The 25,782-nt window shown below is 37.2% G+C and overlaps 1 protein-coding gene, 2 long non-coding RNA genes and 1 pseudogene across 3 annotated transcripts; 3 read left to right on the forward strand and 1 right to left on the reverse strand.

The window, feature by feature from the left end:
• The first annotated feature begins 2,684 nt into the window (after positions 1-2,684).
• Positions 2,685-4,148, forward strand: LOC100705517 (odorant receptor 131-2-like; annotated as a pseudogene).
• Positions 4,149-7,919: 3,771 nt separating this feature from the next.
• Positions 7,920-10,093, forward strand: LOC100705248 (odorant receptor 131-2-like). Its single transcript, XM_019358491.2, has 3 exons — positions 7,920-7,974; positions 8,980-9,154; positions 9,296-10,093. Exons 2-3 carry the CDS (start codon positions 8,999-9,001, stop codon positions 10,091-10,093), a joined length of 954 nt encoding a protein of 317 aa, XP_019214036.1. The 5' UTR covers positions 7,920-7,974; positions 8,980-8,998.
• Positions 10,094-17,268: 7,175 nt separating this feature from the next.
• LOC109202272 (uncharacterized) lies at positions 17,269-19,753 on the forward strand. Its single transcript, XR_002062253.1, has 4 exons — positions 17,269-17,393; positions 17,491-17,593; positions 17,738-17,906; positions 18,936-19,753. It is a non-coding gene; the product is annotated as an uncharacterized LOC109202272 (long non-coding RNA).
• Positions 19,754-23,867: 4,114 nt separating this feature from the next.
• Positions 23,868-25,201, reverse strand: LOC112846983 (uncharacterized). The gene is made up of 3 exons (XR_003220239.1): positions 24,708-25,201; positions 24,426-24,500; positions 23,868-24,033 (listed from the first exon to the last, which is right to left on the reverse strand). It is a non-coding gene; the product is annotated as an uncharacterized LOC112846983 (long non-coding RNA).
• Positions 25,202-25,782: the final 581 nt, after the last annotated feature.

A 25,782-nucleotide genomic window follows, 5' to 3' on the forward strand; every position in this document is an offset into this window, starting at 1 on the left:
GAGCACAGCCAATATTTAGCATAACTAGATTTAAATTCACACACTGGTGATGGCAAGCTACATTGTAGCCACAGCCGCCCTGGGGTGCACTGACAGAGGCGAGGCTGTCGGACATTGGCACCACCGGGCCCTCTGGCCACCACCAGTAGGCAACAGGTGAAGTGTCTTGCCCAAGGACACAACGACTGAAACTGTCGGAGCCGGGGCTCGAACCGGCAACCTTCCAATTATAAGACGAACTGTCAACTCTTGAGTCACGATTCAGTCATCCACCCATGTGTGTGAATGACTGAATGTGTAAAGTACTTTGGAGTCCTTAGGGGACTAGTAAAGCGCTATACAAATACAGGACATTTACCATTTAAATTGAAAATTTTGTTTGAATTCTGCAATTGAAGACATGCTCAGTTATTTATGAACATGGTCTTTGTTTAAAGCAAGAAATGGATTTGTAACATGGGGGTGCATATCTCATTCTGAAAAAACTTTAACAACTAATAAGTGTTACCCAAAGCCAATCACCATCATCCAAAGCATCAGTATGGCTCTTCTTTGGAAAGACATGAATTCTTAAGCACAAGGGATATTGTGTAATTGTAATTGTGTAATTTTTTTTTTTTTTTTTGTCTTTGAACCCTTTTATAGCCGACAGGTATTGAAGACACGTTTTCTAAGAGGATGAAAGTTGGCATTGCGATGGTGAAAGAAGAAGACATCATCGATGTGTTGGTTGTCCTTGAGGCGGCAGTAATCCTGTCTAATCTGAGGGATGTCTCAAGTGCCATTTCCATGCTGATGGGCCTTCTTTTTGCCCTCAACATAGACTATCCAAAGGAACTTAAGGACATCTTTGAAGTCATTCAGAACATCCTAATGAACATTGGTGGAAGGCAGTGCATCTCACTAGTGCATGGTCTAAGAAACAGACTCTTGCAGAAAGCCATGCAGAACTGTAATTGTATGTTCCTTAGTGTTAAGGACAGTTTTTATTTTACTGTTTGTTTTTTTATTCTTGCAAGTTCTCATTCTCACTTTTGTATGTCACTAAATGACTACACTTTACATTCCAGATTAGACAATTACTCATTTGTTCATGGTTTAAGAAACTTATGTGAACAACAATATAATGCTGGACTTTGCAGATGCTTATCTCATGCAAGTCAGTAGTTTTTCCTTTGTTTTGCAATTGAGCAGACTCAAACTGATGTTTCTGAAATATCCATATTATCAAATGTTTCAGAAGCATGCACTCATTTTCAGAGGTATTGGTTCTGTGGAATTTGTTGCAATTGTAAACGAAGACAAATACAAGAGTTTGATGTCTTAGTTGTTATAAACTGATCTTTACTGTCACTTATCAAAGGTTTTGTACTATTTTAATATTTCAAGTTTTATGCTAACAGGTGTGACTGAGCACAATGAAGTTTAAAAATTTTGTAAATGTAAAGAATAACTTTTCTAAAATAGCAAGTGTCCCGTTGATACATTACATTAATGCAGACTTTATGTTGTTACTTCACAAGAATCACTACTGCTCCTAGAGTATTGGTCAGAATTTAATCTTCACCCAAACTGGGCTCAAGACCAAGTTCAAATTTATTGTTTCACAGGGAGCAGCCTTTGAGTTTTGATGGATTGTGAGCCTGATGAGCTACGTCACTGATTTTTCTGTTTCTCAGATGACTAAGATGGCACAATAAATGGTGAATGTTGGGTGCTCATGAGTAATTGTCTTGTCATGTTCTTAAAACAAACTTTCTGTATGAAATGATCAGATAGACTTTAATGGAATCTGTGGGGTTTTATTTTTTTTTCTGTAAACAACAGAAAATTAATTTAAAGGAATGTAGGTATTTAAACCTGAGATCTAAGATAAACCTAACAGGTAGTTTTGCTGAAATGGATGTTAGAAAGCTAAAAAAACAAAACAAAACTTAAGATGTTTAATACACATTTTTCTTTACATCCAGTCAATCAACTCTGATAATTAAAATGAAACTGATTTACAAGTTCACTCAGCTACCTTAAGGAGCTCAGTTAATTAATAAACTTAAATCAACTTAGCTAACAGATTATGTTAGTTAAGCTAAAATAGATTCCTAAGTTAAAAGAACTACTAAAGTATTTGAATTAACTAAAAAACCCAAGTCAACTGAACTAGGACAAGAGTTTAAACAATAGATTATTTTAATTTAGCTGAAAGGGTTTTCCCAAGTAAAAATGACAATTAAAGGAGTTGAACTGACTAACAAATCTCAGTCAACTAAACTAAGATGAAAGTTTAGACAACATGTGATTTTTCATTAAGATAACAATTGGTTGTGTTATAAGAACAAACTCTATTTCTTGACTTAACTTAAAATTTTAAGGCAGCCCTTTACCTCATATTTTTAAGTTGAAACAACAAGTTATATTTTACAGTGTAGATCAACCCCCACCCGCCAATCCATGTGTACTCACTCTATATAAAAAGGCTGCTGCAATACCACAGTCACATTACGATCAAAATCCATTCAAGGTCAGTACTGTCACACTTCACTTCACACTTTTTTTTATTCGAAATGAAAAAAAAAAAGAATCAAAAGAGAACTGTTCACGATTTCACACTGTTTTAAATCATATTTGCTGTATTTTGCACCGCTGACTGTTTTTTTGCCCCTGAAACAGGTTCTTTGGATGCTGATATGAATTTGACACAAGTTGACAGCAATGCCACAATAACTTTGAATTACTGGAACACATTTGTCAAAACTGTTGGCAAGAATGTGGCCGTTGTTGTGTTGGGCATCACCATAAACTACATTAATGCCACCATGATCCACACATTCAACAAGTATCATGTGTGTAGGCCTGTTACTTTACTTTAACCATCACAGAGTTGTCATATTTTGTTATCTTTATTATTTTTTTTTATTTTGAGTTGATTTTTTTTGTTTTGTTTTCAGCTCAGGCCGAGTTTGCCTGCTGTACTTTAAAAAAAATATCATTTAGAAATTCTTGCTTTTTATGTAGTCCTTATTACTTTCAGTGTTAGTTTATTTTTGTATATTATTTGGGTGTTTGTAAACACCTGATTTAGATGAAACAAACAAAATCTTCTCTGTGCTTTATTTGTTTTATTTTAGTAATTGCAGCACATTGGGGGTTTTTTCTAAAGTCTCTACTAACTCAATTATTCACTTATATGTGATTTACTGTTTCTGTGAGGCAATACTTTAATCTATAAGTATAATATGTACATGTTTTTACAGTAACACTGTATGAAAAAATTTGGCTTTTTAAATCAACTTTGTGTTGTTTTGACCTCTGCCTACGATATGCTCTCATCGAATCCTTAATTATGTCCTTTAAATTAGATCTTCAGGTTGAACCCTCGCTACATCCTGTTCATCCACTTGGTGTTTAACGACATCATCCAACTGTCAACCAGCATTTCCCTCTTCGTCTTCTCATACGCCTTCCACACCATCCACGTCTGCTTCTGTTTGTTACTCATCTTGCCGGCGATCTTTACCACACAAAACACTCCTCTTAATATAGCTTTTATGGCAGCAGAGTGTTGTGTTTCTGTCTGCATCCCTCTTTGATACAGCGACATATGTACAGTCAAAAGAACATATATTGTAATTGGAATAATCTGGGCGATAAGTTCACTTTCCATTTTGCCAGATCTCTTCATTCTCTTGGCTGTTGAGACTTCACAGTTCTTACAGTCAAGAGTGGTCTGCAACAGAGATGCTGTGTTTCGGAGCAGCTATAGTGTAAAGAAGAGGGATGCATCCCACACACTGTTTCTGGTGGTAGTTTCGGTCACACTGTTGTACACTTACTGCCGAATTTTGTTTGTAGCTACATGTGCTGATTCAGATGCTAAAAAGGCAAGAAACACCATCCTGATTCATGGGTTTCAGGTGCTGTTGTGTACAACGGTTTATGTGCAACCTCCATTAATCAAACTACTGGTATACTTTTTTCCTGAAAGGCTAAGTGACATAAACTTTGCCACTTTTATTATTAACCAAATTCTCCCTCGTTTAGGAAGTCCTATAGTCTATGGATTACGTGATAAGACTTTCAGAAAGTTCTTGAAAAGGCATTTGTGTGCAGTGAACCACACTCCAGAGATAATACGGAAGCTGTCGTCATAAAACAGCAATACATATCAAACTCATACACTGATGTTAGATGGGAACACATTTTCAGTATGTCATTTTGTGTAACGTCTGCTGTTTTCATAGCTGCACTATATTAAAATATTTTCACTGAAAGTTCAGATTTTTGGAGGTAGAAAAATAAGAGTCTCATTAGCATTCATAAGCTTTGCTAAAGCCAATGTAAAAATAATGTTGTTTAACACAATCAAGAAGGAAGCTGAAAGATTACAAACTCTGCAAATGCACAAAAGACCATGATTAGGAAAAACAAATGTTCACTACACAGTATTAACTGTCTCAGCCTCTGGAATGTAATAAAACAGATAATTTCATTGCTAATCTGCAGTTTGGCACTTAATTTGTCTCCTTGCTAAGTGTACAGAGTCCGTATTTCCCCAGGAAGAGATAAATGTTAATGTGTGATCCTTTGACTCTATGAAAGAGAGAATAATATAAAGGAAAAGGAAGATGAGAGATTCCTTTCCAAAGCAAATACTGTTCAGCAAATGTCATTTTATAAACTATAAATTTAAAGCTTATATGTCATATTGTAATTAATTTAAGCGTTTTTAATAAAACAACTGATCTGTACATAATGTGTTGCCTATCTTTGGGTGTCCTTGGTCACTGCTAGGTCAGGCCTTGTGTAACCCGTTCAAGTGTTACGCCTGTTGTTGTTGCGTTGTGTTCTGGCGTGAAAGTAAGAGGCAGGAGACAGTACTGGATCTTTGGCTCTTTACTGTACATCTGCAACACAGAAATAGTCTGATCTGTGTGTGTCATGCGTCTGCCAGTACACCTCTCCTCCGGCCATGCTGAAAGGAGCTGTGACTGCAGCTTCATTAACACTACAATAATATAATAAATCAAATACAACAAATTGTTTTAAAACATTAACTTAAGCTCTGAAAAACAAAAAGCACAAAATAAATAATATGTCACTGAAAAATCATCAGAAACAACTTATAAGAACAATAAACAAAATAATTCAAAAACAAATAAACAGTCAGATAAATACAATTCAATAACCAGGACCCAATATTCTAATGCTTATAATTCAAACATTACACTTCAGTACAATCATATTAATAACCGCCATCCAACAGGTAATACAACACTGTACCATAAAAACAATGAATGAAAGACTGCATCTATAAAACATAAGAACATCTCCATACCTGCAACACAGAAATAGTCTGATCTGTGAGTGTCATGCGTCTGCCAGTACACCTCTCCTGACGAAGGAAAAAAAGAGTACACGCTGTTAAAAAAAAACTGCCGCGAGTACGCTCACAAGCCGCTAGCGATCAGGCTAACTTAGCATGCTAGCATTTCAGTTGCGTTCTCGGCTAAAACTCATTAAAAACATATATTAGCGAACTCCGCCCTCCACAAAACTTACCCCGAATTAATCTCTTAATGACAAACAAAAACGCTGCGGTTCGGCTATATTTACATTGCAGCTTGGGCTCTGAACAAACTTTAATTAGCAGAGAGCAACGTGGCAGTGACTTACCTCCGGCCATGCTGAAAGGAGCTGTGACCGGGGCACACACATGCACGCGCCTACGTCACTACGCAGCGCACACACACACGAACGCACACAGACTCAGATCACACAGGCAGGAGACCGAGATGCAAAAATGACATATTTAATCCAAAAAAAAAAGGTGTATTGGGTGAAATTCACAAGTATTTAACACATATGTTACACTTGGGTAGCACTAGAGACACGAGAGGCTTGGCACTCATTTCTGAAATGAAACTTTTGAGAATTTTATTTAAAATGTAGTTTTCTCTCTGTGGACCTTGTGGTGGCAGATTTCTTTTGTCATGTAATCATCACATATTTTAATCATATCACCTTAGTAATAGTAATATGACTTTCTCACTTAGTTGTATGCATGCATGTGGGATGTTATCACAAGTGGGCCCCGGTTTTATTGCACCTTCACAGAGGGTCCAATGTAGACTTGAAGATCTCCAGATATCCTGCTCTTAGGGAGGTGACAGGTGGTCGTAACTTTTCTTAGAGTGGGTGGGAGGCAAGGATGAGCTGGACTGAAGGTATAGGGATATATGATATGCTGTGGAATGTTCTTTGTTTAAGAGTGTTTGGGAAGGTACAAAATAGTTCAGGGCAGTGTCCTTCATCAGGAAACTGTTTGGTGTTTGATCTGAACGTTTTCTCCACTGCAGTGTTTTTCTTTTTCTTTTAATAAACCTCACTTCAAAAGACATGCTCACCTGGTGGTTGCAATTTTATTTTAGATTTTCCACAACAGCCTCCACACCTGAGCTGAGGCTTTGGTGATGGGAATTCTTCTTTTCTCTTCATATTTTTTGTTTCTTAAATAAATTTATGACCAAAATAAAAAGTAAAGTAATGCATAAAATTAATTACTAATGTAATGAAATGTTAAATATTTGTATGTGTTATAATATATGTGACAACATACACGGAACAGAGTGCTAAAAAACAAGTACAAAAACAAATATTCATCTCAACTTGAACAAAAAAAGAGAAAAAAAAAAGGATTTAAAAAAGAAAGAAAAGCAGCTTCGGCCTCTAGGCAGGAAGCAGCTCCAATCATTGAATTTCGATGTTCAGGAGCTCAGTGAGGTACTATGATAGGTCCAGTCATGGCATTTTCTCTCTATGAAATACTGCACAATTGACTATTAGTAGTGTAAAAATTGGAGGAACTGCAAATAAGTCATGAAGTAGCCATGACGCAGAGGTCACCAACTTTCTGCAGTCAGTCGCTACAGACCTCCAAACTTCATGTGGTCTTCAAATTAGCTCAAGAACAAGTTTCCAAGCAGCTACATTAGCGCCTTACATCACTAAGCTCAGTGATGTAAGGAAGTGTCAGATGTAGTGGTGTCACTGTTCTCTGGAGTGATCAATCACGCTTCTCTGTCTGATGATCAGTGGATGAGTCTGGGTTTGACCGTTGCCAGGAGCAGTAGATGTCTGACTACACTGTGCCAAATGTAGGGCTGTCAACGCATTAACATGTCATCACAATTAACATGATTAAAATATTTAATGCAATTAAAGTGTTGACTTAAAATCCCTGAAATGTCTCTGTGAACGCATTTCGGGCAGTATGTCCAAAGTTTGGCCATTCTGTGCTCCAGATGCATTAAAGATTTTGCAATTAGAGCAGTGACTATGAGCCAGTCACCGCTCCGGTTCATCTCATCCAATATCAGTGCCTGACCTCACAAATGCGCTTCTGGAAGAAAGATCAAAAATTCCCATAAACACTCCTAAACCTGTGGAAAGCCTTCATTGTAGTGTTGAGGCTGTTATAGCTGCAAATGCTGGGCTGACATCATGTTTTCTTTTGCCCCTTTTGAGATGCCATATAATACAAGTAACAAGTATTTGTTCTATATAAATAATTCAGATCTTTTGACTATGTAAAGATTTCAGTGACTTTTAATGAGGGCTCTGAAACTGAGGCCAAATCGACATCTTCCCATATCACAATTTTTTCCCACCAGGATAAAAAGTATAAAGAGAAAATATTTTTAACTGTCAAGAACTGAAAATGTCTTTTTTGTCTTGTTGTTTTTGTTTGTTTCATTTTAGATATTTTGTTTTTAATTTAATAACACAGGGGTTTGATTTAACAGGGGTTAGTATTAGTTTACAGAACAGAAAGTTTAACCAATGAGGACGAACACTATCAGTGACATCATTTCCAACCTTTAGCAGGAGTCATGCATCAGCCTCCTTAATATAAAGACAAATTATTTCCACATCAGTTTCCTAACTGGTCAAAGTGGAGACTGGAGTGGTCTGTCTGAGGTAGGAAAGTTTTTTTTCTTTGTCCCTGCTATCAGTCGGTTATTGTCTTTTATTTAAGATTCTTTAATGCATTTACAAAGCTCAAGCAAAGCAGCTTATTTGTGACTAGTATTGTTTAGCTTATAGATTAAGCATTCAGTGGGTAAGCATTGAACATGTCACTAATTTTCTAAGTAAATATATTTCTAAAGGTGCTACTGGCATGAATTTCCCACCAGATGTCGGTAACAACCCATCCAATCCACACAAGCAAAGGAATCAAACCATAGATGTCCATAAAATAAGTTATGTGTAATAATTAGAAATGACGCAGGGAAAAATAATTGAAAATGCTTACGGAAATTTATTTCACCCTTCATACAAAAGCGACGGCTTCAAGACGCCTCCTGTAATGGAGAAACTAGTCTCATGCATTGCTCACATGTGATTTTGGCCCATTTTTTTTCCACACAAACAGTCTTCAAAGGTTGTGTGATCCATTCTATGAACTCTGAGCTTTAGTTTAGAAACCCACTCCATGAAGCTCTCTACACACTGTTCTTGAGCTAATCTGAAGGCCACATGAGGCCTGTAGCAGCCGACTCTGCCGAAGGTTTGCTCACTCAGCATCGCTCACTAGGCACCTCAGCATCCCCTGACCCTTCTCTTTGATTTTGCATGACTCACCAGAGTTGCTGTTATTCCCTGTCACTTCCACTTTGTTATAACACCACTAACAGTTGATTGTAAAATATTTAGTAGTGAGGAAATTTCTCGAATGGAGTTTGTTGCACAGGTGGCATCTTATCGCGGTACCAAGCTGGAATTCAATGAGCTCCTGAAAGCGACCCATTAATTTACAAATGTTGGTAGAAGCAGACTGCATGCCTAGATGCTTGATTTTATACACCTGTGGCCATGGAAGTGTTTGGAACATCTGAATTCAATTATTTGGATGGATGAATGAATACTTTAGGTAATAAAGTGTGTGAGACAGTGTGTAACTTACTTTTACTCTTTTGTAAGGATCCTGAAAAGCATCTCTATGAATTCCTCAGCTTATGCCTTCAATGCGTCGAGCAGTCTGAAATATCGCGATTCACCAAGTGCAGTAGTGGCCAAAAATGTCATCGTTCTGACTCTTGGCTTTACCATCAACTATATTAACGGTACACTGATACACACCTTCAGAAAACACCAGGTCAGTATTTATTATTATTGTTACTGTTGTTTTTATTTAATTAGCATTATTGTAAAAGTATACCTTAATATTGTTAGCACAAGAAATATATATGTATTCAAGTATTAAGTGAGATGAGGAGTTTCATGTTTTGACTTTCAGATATTTTATTTGAATCCTCGTTACATCCTGTTCATCCACCTGGTGGTGAATGACATGATCCAGCTCACTTCTTCAATAAGTCTATTTGTCTTCACTTATATCTTTTATCAAATTAATGTTGCATTCTGTTGCTTCCTTATCACTTTGGCAATCTTCACCACCTTCAATACTCCAATAAATTTAGCTCTCATGGCACTGGAGTGCTACATTGCTATTTGTTTACCACTGCAACACGCTGAGTACTGCACCACTAAAAGAACATACGTGGCTATAGGTTGGATCTGGGCCATGAGTGCAGTCTCAGCTATGTCAGACATCGTTATTATTCTGGCAACGGAGCCGGTGGAGTTATTTTATTCCACAATACAATGTGAGAGAGATAATTTATTCCGGCATCCAATCATTGTAAAAAAGAAAGAGGTTTCATATTTAATTTTCCTAATTGGTGTTTTGCTCACCTTCTTCTATACATACTTCAGGATCTTTTTTGCTGCTAACAAAGCTAAATCAGCTGAGAGAGAGTCGAAGAAGGCGAGAAACACGATCCTGCTCCACGGCTTTCAGCTTCTGTTGTCTATGCTAACCTATATAGCAACTGTGTTAACGCAGACTCTGGTGCGCTGGTTCCCTAAACAGTATCTAATAGTTGTTTTTATTTCCTATATCATAATCTACATTGTCCCCCGGTTTGTTAGCCCTATTGTGTATGGGTTACGAGACAAGACATTTAAACAGTATTTGAAAAAGTATCTGTTGTGTACCATGAAAATGGGTAACGAGACAGACTTTAGACTCTAATATTCTTGTTATCTAGCAGAGGGCAGCTAGAAAGGTGTATTGGTGAAAAACATTAATAAATCATCAGGTTAACTGGATTTCATCCTCTGAACACACATTGTGTTCCAGAAAGAAAAACAAATATTAGGTGATATATTGGATTTTTAAATGCTCAAACATAGGTATCACCATCAGTCTTAAAAATCACACATTACCTGGGTATCGTTAGTAGTTGTATAAAATCTGAGTAAAAACAATCAAAAAAACAAAACAAAAAATAAATGCTGTTACTAGTGATAATGTACTGTTTTAACTCTTTGACAAACATTTGTCCACTTAAAGAGAAAGAGCATCCTCCTTCAGTTCTAAGGTTTTATGTATCAAAACATATAATAGGTAGGTAACGGGCTATATTAAAACTAATGCTGATGTCAGCATTGGTAATATGGAAATCCGCATTGTTTTTGTTTTTCTTTGTGTTGATGTCAGCATTATCTATATGTAGTTCATAGTGTAGTATAGTTTTGTGTCGTTATGAATCATATAATGATGTGTTGAAAAAATAATGTTTTAATGAGCTCAAAGTAAGAAAGTTCCTGTCTCACAATGACTAACATACTGCTTTAAAGTTTGGAGATGATCCAGTGGAAACTACAGTGTTTTCCTAATTTGTGTGACTGTGTGACATTTGATCTCTGACCTTGAAGCAGATACTAAAAAGGTGTATTTTATATCTTGACCCAGTTGATTGGAGCATAATTGGCTTAAATCTTTGGCTTCTATAAGCTGTAAATACTTAAGATACATTCATGCAGTGTGTGATTTCGTGAAACTTTATGCGGTCATTGTGAAGTTGTAGGGCATTGTATTGGAAAAATAAAATGTGTGATGGACACCTCTCTTCATTTTCTTTCATATCATGTAGCACTTGATTGCATAATCCCTCCCTTTGGGGAAAGAGTAATCTGGCCTTTAAAATAAGCAAATACAATCTGACATGAAAAACAGTGTGACATATTGCCGTTAATTTTTTTTTTTTATTACACCAATATGCAGAAGCAGTGTGTAAAAAAAGAAGTACATGCTTACTGCTGTATTATTGTAGGTTCTTTACATTAGTAAGTATGTAAGTAAAATTTTATTTGTATAGCACCTTTCAAGACAAAAATCACAAAGTGCTTCACAGAAAATCTAAAACAGAAAAACAAAACTTTAAAACTTTCCCCTAATGGAATCTAAGCACCTATGCAAAATCATTAGTTTGGAAAATCTTGGGGCTTAAAGGAGATATACAACTGAATATCATCTGCATAGCAGTGATAAGAAATATCTTTAAAAGTGCTCAATAAGTGCTGAAGAGGGAGTATATACAGCAAAAACAATAAAGGCCCCAAAACAGAGCCCTGTGGCACACCATATTCAAGAGAAGTAGAAGAGGACCTGTATTTAGAATTAGCCACGGAAAAAGATCGTTCACACAGATAAGATGCCAACCAGTTCAAAGCAGACCCTGATACACCCACCCAATGTCTCAGCCTATCTAGCAAAATGTGATGGTCAACAGTATCAAAGGCAGAGGTCAGGTTCAACATCAGCAGGACAGAACATTCTCCTGCATCATAATTCATCAGGATGTCACTGGAGACTCTAATAAGTGCAGTTTCAGTAGAGTGTGCTCTACAAAAACCAGACTGGAATTTATCCAGAATGCTGTATTCATCTAGAACAGCTATAAGCTGCTGAGCAACAACCTTTTCTAAAATCTTAGCAATGAATGGTAATTTTGAAATTGGTCTGCAGCTGCTAAGAAGAGAAGCATCAAGCTTAGGTTTTTTTTTAACAGTGGGTGAATAACAGCATTCTTACAATAAACAGGGACCTGACCAGAAACCAGTGAAGTATTGATAATTGTAAGCACACAGGGACCGATAGACTGAAAGACATTTTTAAACAACGATCCAGGTAAAATATCAAGAGAGCAGGAGGACGCTTTCATCGAATTAACTAATTTGACCAGCTCAGGTAAGGACACAGGTAAAAATCTTTCTAAAATAACAGGCCTAGGTGGGGTTGGAGCAGACAGGAGAGACACAGAAGGAGAGATATTGTTCCTGACATTACTAACTTTTTCAAGAAAGAAAGAAAGAAAGACTACAGCATAAAGTGCCTTGAGGCAATTGTTGTTGTCTTTTGGCACTATATAAATAAAATTTTATTGAATTGACAGAATGCTGCTAAATAGATTTATTTATATAAAAAACAAACAAAGCAACGGTCACCTCAAGCTGCTTTTTATTACAAGATTGCAACCCTACAATAAAACTGAGAGAAATCACCAACAAATAGATGGCAGCCTATTAGCAACCACCTGGCAACACTGGCAAGGAAGAAGTCCCTTTTAACAAATCCTCCAGCAGAACCAGGCTCAGGGAGGGGCAAACATCTACTGAGACCAGTAGATGGCTGACATCTACTGGTGGCAGGAGGAGCAGGAGACAGGACAAAAAAACACAGTGGAAAAGAAACAAAAATTAACAACGAATGATTAAATACACAGTGGTATAAAAACAATTGCAGCTGGCTCTTTCCTCGACCTCCCGGCCTTTGTATCCCGACCCTCCCCCCACATCACTCAAACAGGTGCTGCGTGGTGACTTGCCCCTCCTTTTTAATTACTCTGTAGTGATTACGGCTCACAGCACTATAGAAATACGGCCTGCAGGAGCAGCTGTGTTAGCCAGAGAATTGTGGTTGGGGCTGTTGTCTGCTTCTCAATTTTATCTGCACTTTATAGGCCTTTTACACTCGTACTTGCTTATATTAGCTCAGCTTGACTAACTTTTTAGTGCTTTCCATTAGGTGGGTTCCTGGTACCAGGTAATTACTCCGTCAGGGTTCCAAGCAAAATGTGATATCAACATACTGCACGCCACAAATCAGCTAGTCAGCGGTGGCACTCAATGAGTCATGATGGCGTCTCCTTCACAAAAATCCAAACCGCCATTTTCAAAACTATTTGTGCAGCCATTGAGGGACATGTCTGCACAAAAAACAACATCCCGACTCTGACAATAAGCCATACACCAAGCAGCAGGTATACCGTCACCTCGACATCCTCCTTTGTTGTGGCATTCGTATTGCATACAAATGACGTCACAGACTTTCAGCCACATTGCTATAACAACCCCACACATATTAAGTGGTACACGAGTGTAATAGAAATAGACAGAAACGGAGTACAGTTGAGTTGAGTCACTTTGAGTGGAGCCAAATAGGTACTAGTGGAAGAGGGCTAAAGACACAGAGTTTGGAGGGGGAGGTTTGGATGACCAGCAGTCACATGCTCATGTTTTCTGTCTCTAATTTTTTTATTGCACTCTAGTTTATACACACACACACACACACACACACACACACACACACATATGCCTTAAAACTCATATACTCACGGACACAACACATGTACCAACATATCATGTCAAACGCTGACAACAGCCTGTGTGTTTGTGTGTTTGAAGGAGGGGGGTGGACAGTTTGCTGGTTCAGGGGGTATCCATTCATCCACACTTCAGAGGGTGGGTTAATGTGGATCAGTGTTGTTGCATGTTGTGCTTTGTCTTTGTTTATGTGTGTCTGAGCGTGTGTGTCTGTGCATCTGTGTCTGGCTAGGTGTGGGTCCGGGGCTTGCTGAGCCTTGGTCTCTGTGGGACATGGTTATGGTGAGTGGGGATTTTCCTTTACCAACACTCCCCCCACTACTCATTGTTGCCTATACTTCACAGGCGTCGAACTCCAGGCCTCAAGGGCTGGTCTCCTACAGGGTTTAGATGTGTCCTTGATCCAACACATCTGATTCAAATTGCTAAATTGCCTCCTTAACATTTCTTGAAGTTCTCCAGAGGCCTGGTAATGATACTAATCATTTGATTCAGGTGTGCTGACCCAGGGTGAGATCTAAAACCTGCAGGACACCGGCACTTAAGGCCTGGAGTTACCCCTGCCCTAAGCAGTGCTATTGAATAATTGCACTTAGAACTGAGCTTAGGGTGATAAGCTCCAAAACTGCTGTTTGCAGCAGGCCATCTGTCTCGTTGTGGTGCTGAAAAGTTGGTTGCTGGGGCTGATCTCCAGATGAAGATTCATGGGACCGCGGGCTTTTAGTGCTATTGGTCCAAAGATTTGTTGACCCAGTCGAGGGCCGTACGCTCTCGTACAATGGTACAGAAGACATTACATTTTTTTTTCTGGATTCTGGATTCTTTGAATTGTAAATAAATGAATGAATGAATGAATTTTACTCATTGTTAGTATAAATTATTTATATGAGTATGCAAAATAAAATGTTTATATGGATACTTATATTAAAGCTCTACCAGGCATCCAACATTATAACTGGCAAAAAAACAAAAACAAAACAAGTCATGGATTTATTCAAATTCTGAGTAAGAGCATGTTTTTTGTTATTGTTTTTTTGACAATTTGGCTGCAAAATTCATGTGAGACATTTAAACTAAATGTATCTGTGACACGACGTGAAATAATCACTTATTGGATGTTGCAGTGAAAATTTCAAAGCTTGTGCATGCATCGCTCTTCATGACGACATTGACACAGGTCGGGGTCTTTAAAAAAGGAGTTTTATCATTCAAGTCTTTCTCTGACACCTCAGGCATGCCATGAGAACTGTATTCGTGAATGAATGAACAGGACACATTAGCAAATTACACAGTGCCTCACACGTCCATCCATCCATCCATTCGCTTCCGCTTATCCTTTTCAGGGTTGCGGGGGGTGCTGGAGCCTATCCCAGCTGTCACAGGGCGAGAGGCGGGATACACCCTGGACAGGTCGCCAGTCTGTCGCAGGGCTAACACACAGAGACAGACAACCATTCGCGCTCACATTCACACCTATTAATCAATTAACCTATCCCCACAAGCTGCATGTCTTTGGATGGTGGGAGGAAGCCGGAGTACCCGGAGGGAACCCACGCAAACACGGGGAGAACATGCAAACTCCACACAGAAAGACCCCGGCCTGATGGTGGAATTGAACTCAGGACCTTCTCGCTGTGCGGCAACAGTGCTAATCGACCCCTTGTCATTAAAACAAGGTCCTCAAATCCTTAAGAGACATTAGTTTGCAATAGGTTCAGACACTGAATGTTTTCAAATATGAATACAACATCGCAGAGCTCTGCAGGAGACACAGTTTAATTCATTATAAATCAACCACTTTGTATCACATAAAACATTACACAACAGCATTTACAGCATGTGATCATAGAAATGTTTTATTAATTGAACAAAACTGTGCAGTTATCCAGCATATAGACATCCATGTAAATGTAAAAATCAGCAGACAGTTGCTCTGAAACTGGTGTAAAAAGGCTTTTTCAAAAAAAAAAAAATTAGGGAGTACTTCACTGTTACCTGTTACATGGTGTTTAACACATGAAATACATCAAAATAAGAGACAGACATGGAGCATATCATCTTTATATGACATATAAAAAACTAAATGTATAACATTTTGCTACAGAGAAATTTGTTATTATTGTTATCTTCTTCGGCTGTACTGCTCCAAAACCTGGGAGGTGGTGTCTGTGGGGTCCACCACTCGGGTAAATAGTGTGGGTCGTCATTTTCAACGCATAGTTCTTCTGATTGCGGTACTTTTTCACGGGCTCTCCATGTTGGTAAGTCATCATCTTTAACCCATAGTTGTTCCTGGGTTTTCTCTGGGGTTTGAAAGGGTGGCCGTGCATGAGACAGGCCAACTGGTTCTCCATGGGAGGAAAAGTGGGAAGTTGAAGACTCTTTTAGATTTCTTTGAAATTACTTTACACTGGGTTCATTCGGGTTTTAAGTTTGAGTTAAGCCTGCAAATGGTGTTAATGTGTTTTGACATTTTGTGTTGAAATATGTTCAGAGGTTGAAATGCAATTGTAAAAAAGAAAAACAAAAGAAAAGTAGAAATTCTGAACCTTGACATGTCATTTGCATTTTGCCTGTCAGAATACAGCTCACTGACTGGATTTCAAAGTCAATTACCAAATGTGACTGAATTCCAGCATTAGATTACTGGGGGAAAGATTAATAAAATGACTCTCCTATCTACTGTTTTTATGCTAAAAATAATGGTTTAAATTGATTCGCATTTTCATTCCTCATGTCTGAATTAATGGGTAGGCATGATTTGTTAGGCCCTGAAAGTGCCAGGTTCAGATTGTCCTCCTAGTAATTCACTACCCCTACAGTCAGGGAATGTTATCAGCAGGGAAACTGTCTTTGTCACAGTACTCTTCCGAAAACTTCCAGCGGTTTCCAGTAATAATAATAATAATAATAATAACTTTATTTATAAAGCACTTTCAAACAAAGTGCTGTACAACTATTTAAAACTAAAAGATAAGTAAAATAAAAGCGATACATAGCAATACAGGTAAAAGACACAATACAAGTTAAAAACAGTAAAAATTTAAAAACTAAAAGCAATAGAATTAAGACATGTAAGATAGGGTGAACAAATGTGTCTTCAGCTTAGTACATTCTCACTGCAACCGACTACTTTTCCGAATGGGTCGAGGCTTTTCCATTAAAAAGTAAATTTGCATCTGAGGTAGCCCAGCACTTACGCTCCATTATATATAGACATGGCTTGTTACGGCCCTGGCCGGCTGTATATTTTGTGGTGTTCTATGTCTTTAAGAATCTACAGGTCCTTCCTGATTGGAGAGCTTGCGGCGGCTGATTGGACCCCTCATCGTGTGCCTATTTTTAAAAGATCCCTCATCAGCAGTTGTGGGCGGCAGCGACTGACAGCAGCAGCAGACCCGACCCTGGCTTCCAAACCTTGTGTTATTCGTGTGTGGTTCCTCAGATTTATTGAGCTTTGTATATAGTGTGTAAATTAGTCTTCACTTGTAAATAGTACATTGTAAATAGACACTGAAACAGAAGGGGTGAGCTGCCCTATTATTTTCTTGTACTGTTTTCTCCTGGTTATTTCAGTTAGGGAGTTAGGTGTAGCATGTGTCTTTTGTTTGGTTTTTGTTTGACATAGGGTTTTAGATAGCACCTCCTCTCCTGACTTAGCTTGTTTTGTTTTTTATTTTGGCCTTTGTTCACCCCGCAGTAAATAATACACAAATAAACCACCGCTCACTTCAAAGATTGGCTTCTGGGTATGGTTTTGGGGACCAGGGCGGGATCACTTCCTTTCTAACCCTTATGTTATGTTCCTGTACCCCTAGACTGGGGCGTAACATGGCTGCCCCAAAAGGATTTTGTCGGACCAAGGCAGAGAGTTTGTGAATGAAGTAAGTGTTAAATTATTTTTTAGTTACATTTTTTAACTGGGGTCAAAGTTTTTGTGTGCTTGAATGTGTATAAGAACCTTGTCTTTGTCTCTTGAAGCTCACCTCTGATCTTTGCAAGCTACTGAAAATCAAAAGAAGTGTCACAGCAGCGTAGCACAGACAAATGGCCTCGATGGAAAGACCAACAACAACATAAAAAGGTATGCTTGATATTTGTATGTAACAGTTTTTTATAACATTATTTATGTTATTCAAACATAATTTTTACTTAATAATTTAGTCATTTCATTTCTTCAAATTAAACTTTCCTTACTGTGTTTACATACTTCTATGCCTGCATTTAGAGCCCTCCAAAGATTGGTAAATGACCAGCAGAATAACTGGGATGTGTATCTAGATCCCACACTGTTTTCACTGAGGTCAAAAGTACACACCACCACAAAACGCTCACGTTTTTTTGTAATGTATGGAAGAGAAGCAGTATTTCCATCAGAAGTTCCTGTTGAAGTGCCGGTGAGTGTTTGTCGAGTTCTTTCTATGTCAGAACTAAGAATATAAACAAATGAAATTGCACTTTTCTTAAATGGTTTCAGAATCGGATTTCATCTTTCTCCTTTTAATTGCTAATTCCTATTAAATTTTAGATTTTAACTGCACGTTGCGCTTCACATAGTCACTGTACCTTGTTTCCTCTGGCATAATGATGTTGGAAAAGTCCCAAGACAAGCTAAAGGGTGCATATGCTAAACAGACCCTGAAAAAGATGTGTACAATGTAGGAGATGAAATTCTTCTTCTAAACATGAGGAAACGTGGACGAAAAGGAGGAAGTCTTGAACCTGATTTTTCAGGTCCCTACACAATTCAAGACATCTGTGGAAAATGTGTTAGACTAAAAAACGATGAGGGAAATACTTTAAAACGTCAATACTGTATTGACCACATTAAGCCATATAGAAGAAGCCACCCGGCACAAGTCTGTGACAGCTCAACTCCAACTCAATCTGTAAAGAGTAGCCCAACTTTTGAGATGCCTCCTTGCAGTCCTACAGTCGACCCTCAGCATCAGCAAGTGCTGCAAAGTAACAGACTCTCTGTTATACAATTTGCACCCAAAACAGCTGAGGTAAAATCAGTACAAGCACCAGAAGAGCTTGTACCAGTGACCCTCCAGAAACCAAGCATGCAAGATAAAGGTGGCATAGCTAAAAATCTCATTCTGACCAGTTGGTTAATTGTTGCTAGTTTGGCTAGTTGAATGAATAGAATGTTTTATTTACTTCTCCGATCTTGCTACTTTTGACCTGTTGGTCAAATTTTGGCCAATTTCAGATTTACAGAAAGCCACTCCCCTCTGGCGTTTTTATTGTGTTGTCCCGTTGGCCATTGAACCTTCTCATTGCACCTACAAACACAGGGTACATCTGTTACTGTGAAGCATGCTGAGCTTTAACAGAACAAATGCAGTATTATAATTCTACCAATTATTCAAAAAAAAGGTTTTTAAGCACTGAATATAAGTATGTACTTTTTTCTTTTAAAGCTTAAGTTGAAGAACGGTTCAATCTGCACCATGCAAAGGCCAGAAATATTATAGTGTGTAAATTTGGCATCCTCAAAACACGCTGGTGCTCCATCTTCTTGTGAACTCTTGAGATTCGGCTTCTGTTTGCCCCCTAAGTTGTGGGGGCCTGCTGCTTCCTCCACAATATCTGTGTGGCAACAGGTGATGTCTTCCAAGAAGAAGGAGACGAGGAGGCGGCACAAGCAGGACCAGAAGCCGAAACAGAAGAAGGCTCAGGCGCAGACAGGGAGCTTTCAGGAACTTGTATTCGAGGCTGCACAAGTATCTGCTCCTGAACAGCTGCCTGCATGTCTGTTTGAACGTGACTACGTCTAGAAAAGGTTTCATCTGTCAAATGTATTCATCCTCAAACAGATATGTATGCAGCTAAGGCCACAAGAAATGGCCTCCTGCTGGTTTTATAAAAAGTTGGATGTTGCTGTATGTGTAGTTGAAATCCATCTTTATTTGTTCACATTGTAAATTGTGTGCATCAGTGTTCTTTTTTTGTATATTTTTGTGTATTTTTTATAAACCTCATGTGTGTTCATGATTGTATAGGTTGAATTTAATGTTAACTGTTTTCTTAGGAGCGTAGATGCAGTTTGATTTCTTGTGCTTAAAATACTTTTATCTTGATAGTCTGCAGAGACAGGAAGTTAGGCGAGAGGAGAGTGGAGGCACACTGTTTTTTGACCTCTCAATCTATTTTTGAACTGAGCTTTGTAAGTTTTGATAATTCTGAATTCAGTTACTGTGTACCTGTTTGGAGATTTGGAAGTAAATATTGAAAAACTATATCAAGGACTGTTGTCGATTTTTGGTTAAGGAAAAGAGGGACTAAGCTAGCGTCGAGCTAAGGCTTCATTCACAGGAAATCTACAGTTATCGTAAATGTTACACTTGTTTAAATGATCTGTTTTACTTTCACTGAAGAGATTTTCCTGTTACACACAGAGAAAAAACCTCACTTCATGTTTGACGTTTAAAGTGTTTTATTTAAAATTTGTCAACAAGGGGACAAGGTGCCAGGTGGCAGCAGTCGTGCTGCCTGCCTCTACCCCATTCCCTGTAAGTGGGTCCCTAAGCTCCTGAAAATATGTATTAATTGCTCTATTATTACACTTACACTGACTTCTATTATTATATTGCAAAGTACATTTTATTTTTTTTAAAAAGTACTTACATTTAAGTAATGGTAAATAAGTTTTTTTGTTTTGTTTTTTTAAACCAATCTAGGGAATCAGATAGGAACAGGTAGTTACCTTGTATTTGGCCTTCAGATTGTTCCACTTTTTCTTTTTCTTTTTTAAACACACAGGGAGCAGCACAAGCACTCAAAATCAGTACTTACTCCCATCTTGCAGGAATTTCTCTTAACAGTAAAAAGGCTCTCGTTTGCCGCACACCACTCAATGAGAGCCCGCTTTTCCTCACTTGTCCCTTGATTAAAATATAAAACATTGAATATTGCATAAATATAATAATAATTTAAGCAAGAATAGCCTTTTATAGTTGGGAATAATGACAGCAAAACAATCAGGTGCTCTATTAAAACATAATATTCATAGAAACTTAAAAAGAAGGTTTTTAAACATTATATAGGACAGTATAAGATTTGTGTGAGCGACTGCTTATTAAAAATACTAAAGCGATTTATATCAAAGTCTTTAGCGATAGCGGAAAATTTCCAAACGAAATGCCAAGATAAGGCAGTTTTTTCGGGCACTCTGAATCTTGTGCTCACTATTTGGCGGGCAAGGTGTCTCCGAAAATGGCACAAGAAATTTTAAGTAGTGTCTGTTCTGTTAAATTGACTAAACATTTAAGTTTAAATACTGTAAAAAACTCGCGTAAAAATGCACTGCAAATTACAACAGCAGCAGTATTTAACTTACAATTATGCGTCTTCTCCTCAGCTATTTTTCAGCTCTTGTGAAATGCATCGTGGGATATTTGGGTGTACCAAGCCCACACGTACCCGAGTCCATACTCACGTTCTCCCTAGTCAGGACTTCATAAGTTCACACAGTAGTCCAGACTTCCCGAGAACACGCGAACGCAGCTCGATCGTTCTAAAAGTGGAACAGCAGTGTACTTGATGACATTACAGCTCCCGACTTTTTACTGGCATTCCCTCATAATTTAACTGTGATTAATATTTGCAATGGAAATTAGAAATGACATGAAAAAAATTACACATGATCTAGAAGATTTTTTTTAAGAAGAAAAAAGAATTTAAAGTATCGCAAAATTCGCTTTACATATCATCTGTTTCATACTGTTAAGCACAATCACTACATGACAGAAACACAGTCTTAATCTCTCTTAATAAAAATAGTATGAATAAAAACAAACAGGTGACATCTTAGAACACCTTTTTTATTTTAGTAGACACTCCAAACTTACAATAGACAGCTGGGGATTGGAAGAGAACTGACCAAATATGTAAAATATAATCTGATCATTTTGGAGCAGCCTTCAGGGTCTCCATGTATTAATATGCTGTTTTTGCTCCCGGTGAGAATGTTTCCTCCTGAATTTAAATATTTTTAATGTTAGATTTAATTCAGAGTCAGTTGTTTAAATAAGAACAGACCATTTTACATCAGGGGATATGACGGGTGAAACTCAAATTAAATTGACAGCTCTCCAAGTAAGACGTCAATATTAAATAAAACAGTCTCGTTATGAAGCTGAACCTATAACGGGACTGAATCTCAGTCAAACCAATTTACTCAGGAACAAATAAAACACAGAAATGAACCAAACATTAACATTTAGAAGTTATCTAAGAGACTTATGTATCATGTTTAACCTGAGTAGCGAAAGACTGTAGGGGGTTGAAAACTATGTGCCCGGAGTCCGCTGTTCTCGCTGGCTCTAGTGAGCCTTGACCTCTCGGTCAGCTATCGAACTGGTGGGAAACAGACGTCTCTGAAAACGTCAGAGCACTTTTCCAAATATGCGATGGCTCGATGAGTCAAGCAGATAGTTGAAGTTTACACAGCTACATTCTCACCTGAAAACATCTTAAAAGTTTATTTTGTGACCCAGAAACAGTAATATTTCTAACTTTTTGGCTGCTATCCTCCACCACTGCCGCGTTTGAGTTTTGGCTCCATCAAGTCCACACAAGTCACCACTGATGCATGCTCGATAAAATGGGAGGAGCAAGAACACGTCCAGGAATATTGAGCGTACTTGGCTTGATTCGTACTTTGAATTGGAACAAGTACACATATTGAGACACGGCCAATGTCTGGGGCCTGCCCGATGGTGTACCTCTTTCGCACAGTGTGCTCACTTTTATTTTTATTTTTTTTTTAAACTTTTTTGTAAATTCCCAAAACATTTAAAAAACATGTCACGTTGAGTTGTCCTTTATGTGTGCACTTGTGGTGGATCATAAATTTGATTAGTTTTGGAGTTGCATATCTCTGTTCCTTATATTTCGTGACATGGCTTCATTATTGTTTTATTTGTTGTTTTGACTGTTTTGCTGTATGGAATATGCAGTGGCAATGTAAAGGGAGATGACTAGTGAGAGTTTTGCATGTGTTGATTGTGTGTTAATCCATTGGTAATGCCTCAGGGCTCCAGTAGGTGGATTCGCGCGTCTCCTCCTTTAGTCAATACAGACGAGTGAGAGCGAGAGCTGCATGTCAGTGCCATTCTTTCATCTCTCATCACTATTTCCCTGTTTAAGGTAACTGCCATCCACAGAACTGTATAAACGTGGCAGCATGTGTTACTGTTACTTTTTAGCCCATTATCATTGTTCATCGTAACAAAAGAGGTGAATTGTGGACTGTTTTTGCTGAGAAGTTTCAGTTGAACTCCGTTGCTAGCTTTCGCTAGTGCTCTGTCATATTGTGTGATGGTTTTTCTGTTACCGTTTGTATAAGTTGATAACTGAAAGACATACATTACTTTAAGTATTATTTAGTTACTGTGAAAAGTTAGTGACTGTGTCACCAAAAGTATCTGACTTAAGAAGATTCATTTATCCAGTGCTACAGTTCATGTTGTGTACTAACTAAAGTGTTCTCATCAGCTAATGCAGCGAATAAGGGTAACTTAGTTTGGAAACTGTTGTCCTGAGACTGAGTGCATCCATACAGAGAGAATATTGTTTTGGTTGTGTTGTTTCTGTAAAGCTCAGTACAGACAAGTGAGACTGAGAGCTGCGTGTCAGTGCTGTTCTTTCGTCTCTCATCACTATTTCCCCTGTTTAAGAGCACAACACACTGATATTCTTTCTTTTTTTGTTACTACGTTCATATGCATTTGGAATGCATATGCATTACACTGAACACTACAAGAAGTTTTACTGCTCAAAATAACCTTTTTTAATGTATTGGATAGTTTGATTCACAAAATGGGAGGTGAAAACATTCTTTCTCTTATTGATGTAAAAGACAAAAAATAATGGGTATTAAGGCCCTTGATGAGCGGGCCTTCCCATACGGTAAAAAAATATATTTTAAAATATATTTTTAAATATATTTCAAAATATACAAAAAATGGCCAAAAAATATATGTGCTAAAATACATTTTAAAATATATTTATATATTTTGAAATGTGTTTTAACACATACATTTTTTGGCTGTTTTTTATATTTTGAAATATATTTATAAAATATATTTCAAAATACAATTTAAACTTATTTAAAATCATTCAAAAATATATAAATTTAACCCTTCATATATTTCTAAGAAAACACATTCACATGTAACAGCTGAAAGAAATCTTTATTTGATGTTTAAAACATACATATAGCATATCAATCAAGCAAGGAATATTCATTTTATAATTTTATTCTCATTACATACTTAAACATTCTAAAAGAAACACACACACACACACACACACACACACATATATATATATATATATATATATGTGTGTGTGTGTGTCTGTGTATATATGTGTGTGTGATTGTATGAACATAAGTCAACATACTTCAAATGTAATTTCTTTTCTTTTCCATCAGTCTCAGTTCCCCCAGCTTCGAATTCAGTCCAATCCTCAAAGCCCTTCTGGACACATTGGGAAACCTCTTCCTTACCGCCACTGTAACAAACAAAAGTCACAGTTCTATTACTTTTATCAGAGTTAAAATAAAAATATGATTTATGTTAGCTGGCTTCATTTAGCAAATAGATATTTCTGTTTATATAGATACAGATATTAATACAGATATATTTTACGCATAATTTTACCTCTTTTTTTTCCTAGATGGAAAGTCTATCCAGTTCACATTACAGTAATGCTAACACCCCTTTTGGTCATCTCTCCTTACTCTCCAGCATTCATAAATCTGTTGACCTTCTTTGTCTGAGACCAACCACTATGCATCATTACCTATTTGTATTGGTAACTTACTTTGCAACCTATTTTAATGGTTGCAAAGTAAGTTACTTGTGCTGTATGCAATTTTAGATACACAGAAAGTCTTCACTTACTATATATGGCTGTCAAAGTGTCCTTATGAAGGGCAGTTCTTCGCTCTGCACCGACGTCCGTTTTGCTCTGTCCTCCTATAAAAAGCATGAACATTTGAGTGTCTGACTAGTTTTAGATTTCCAAAAATCTGATATTTGTACAACTAAACATTTGAACTACAATGATATTCTATTGAGAGATACTTTTATGGGTACTTTTTGGTAAAGAAACTGGTGACAGAGAAGTAGGCTTTTTAGAATACTATTAGCTAACCATTTGAACTGACTTTCAAAGCTGTTTACCTTTTAAATTGCTGTGGATCAAAACCTCCAGTGGGAAGGCGGCCATTAGAAGAACACGCACTATTGAACCTGAAAATAACAAAAACAAACAAAAAACAGAACAATATATAAGAGTCAGGTAGGGTAATAAATCTCTTCTGAAGCAATATAGTTCATTTTGGGTGAAAAACAAAACATTCCTCTAAAATATATATACTGACATCAGCCATCAACATCATGATTGTAATTATTTCCTTTTTAGTCCATCTACTGCTGTGTGCATGTGTCAAGCACTATGACTGTATCTATGCATATAAATTCACCATATATATCCTGCAAAAATGTCTTGTTATGGTCAAAAAAGGCAAACAAACAAAGCCATTCAATCAGAGGTGAGAAATTAATTGGGAATATCAATTATAGGTGAACTATTCTTTATCTACTAGCAATCAAGCTTATTAAACTAAGAAGCTTGAGATATTTGAATGTAAAATAAAATAAATAAATAATATTAAAATAATATGATGTAATAAAAATGCACAACTTACATTAAGGAAATCTGCATTTGTATCCACAGGCTAAAAGTAAAACAGTAAATGTGTTAGTAATAGTACAGGTATTTGTAAAAAAAAAAAAAAAAAAGAGGCAGTAACTGTGACTCTTCTAGTGGGATGCTAAATGCAGAGATTTATATTTACAGTATAATACTGCATGTACAGGTAGCTGTGTTGTGAACTGTAACTGAATATTAGAGAATCTCAGAGAAATTAAATGTATTTATTTTTTGAATTTATCAATCATAAAACCGTCTGTTTTGTAGGGCTGTTACGATAACAACTTTTTGTTGGTCGGTATATTGCCTCATAAACAATTGCGACAAGTTATGTCATTGTCATTTTAAGACCATTTTATGTCTTTGAATGTATAATCATAATATAACACCATAATAATGCAAGATCTACACACTTTCAATTGACAAACCAACATCTAATTCTTAAAATATTTAGATCATGGAAATTAGGTATCAAAATATTAGATACTATAAAAACTTGAATAAACAGTAAATTTTCTAACAAATAGAAAACAATGTTATTTA

This window comes from Oreochromis niloticus, linkage group LG5 (genome assembly GCF_001858045.2).
Source record: "Oreochromis niloticus isolate F11D_XX linkage group LG5, O_niloticus_UMD_NMBU, whole genome shotgun sequence".
Classification (NCBI taxonomy): Eukaryota; Metazoa; Chordata; class Actinopteri; order Cichliformes; family Cichlidae; genus Oreochromis; species Oreochromis niloticus.

Excerpts from the sequence above, each read along its gene's own strand:
- LOC100705248 (XM_019358491.2), top strand. The coding sequence starts at position 8,999 with ATGAATTCCTCAGCTTATGCCTTCAATGCGTCGAGCAGTCTGAAATAT. Across the intron at positions 9,155-9,295 it reads ACACCTTCAGAAAACACCAG|ATATTTTATTTGAATCCTCG; the intron begins GTCAGTATTTAT and ends TTTGACTTTCAG.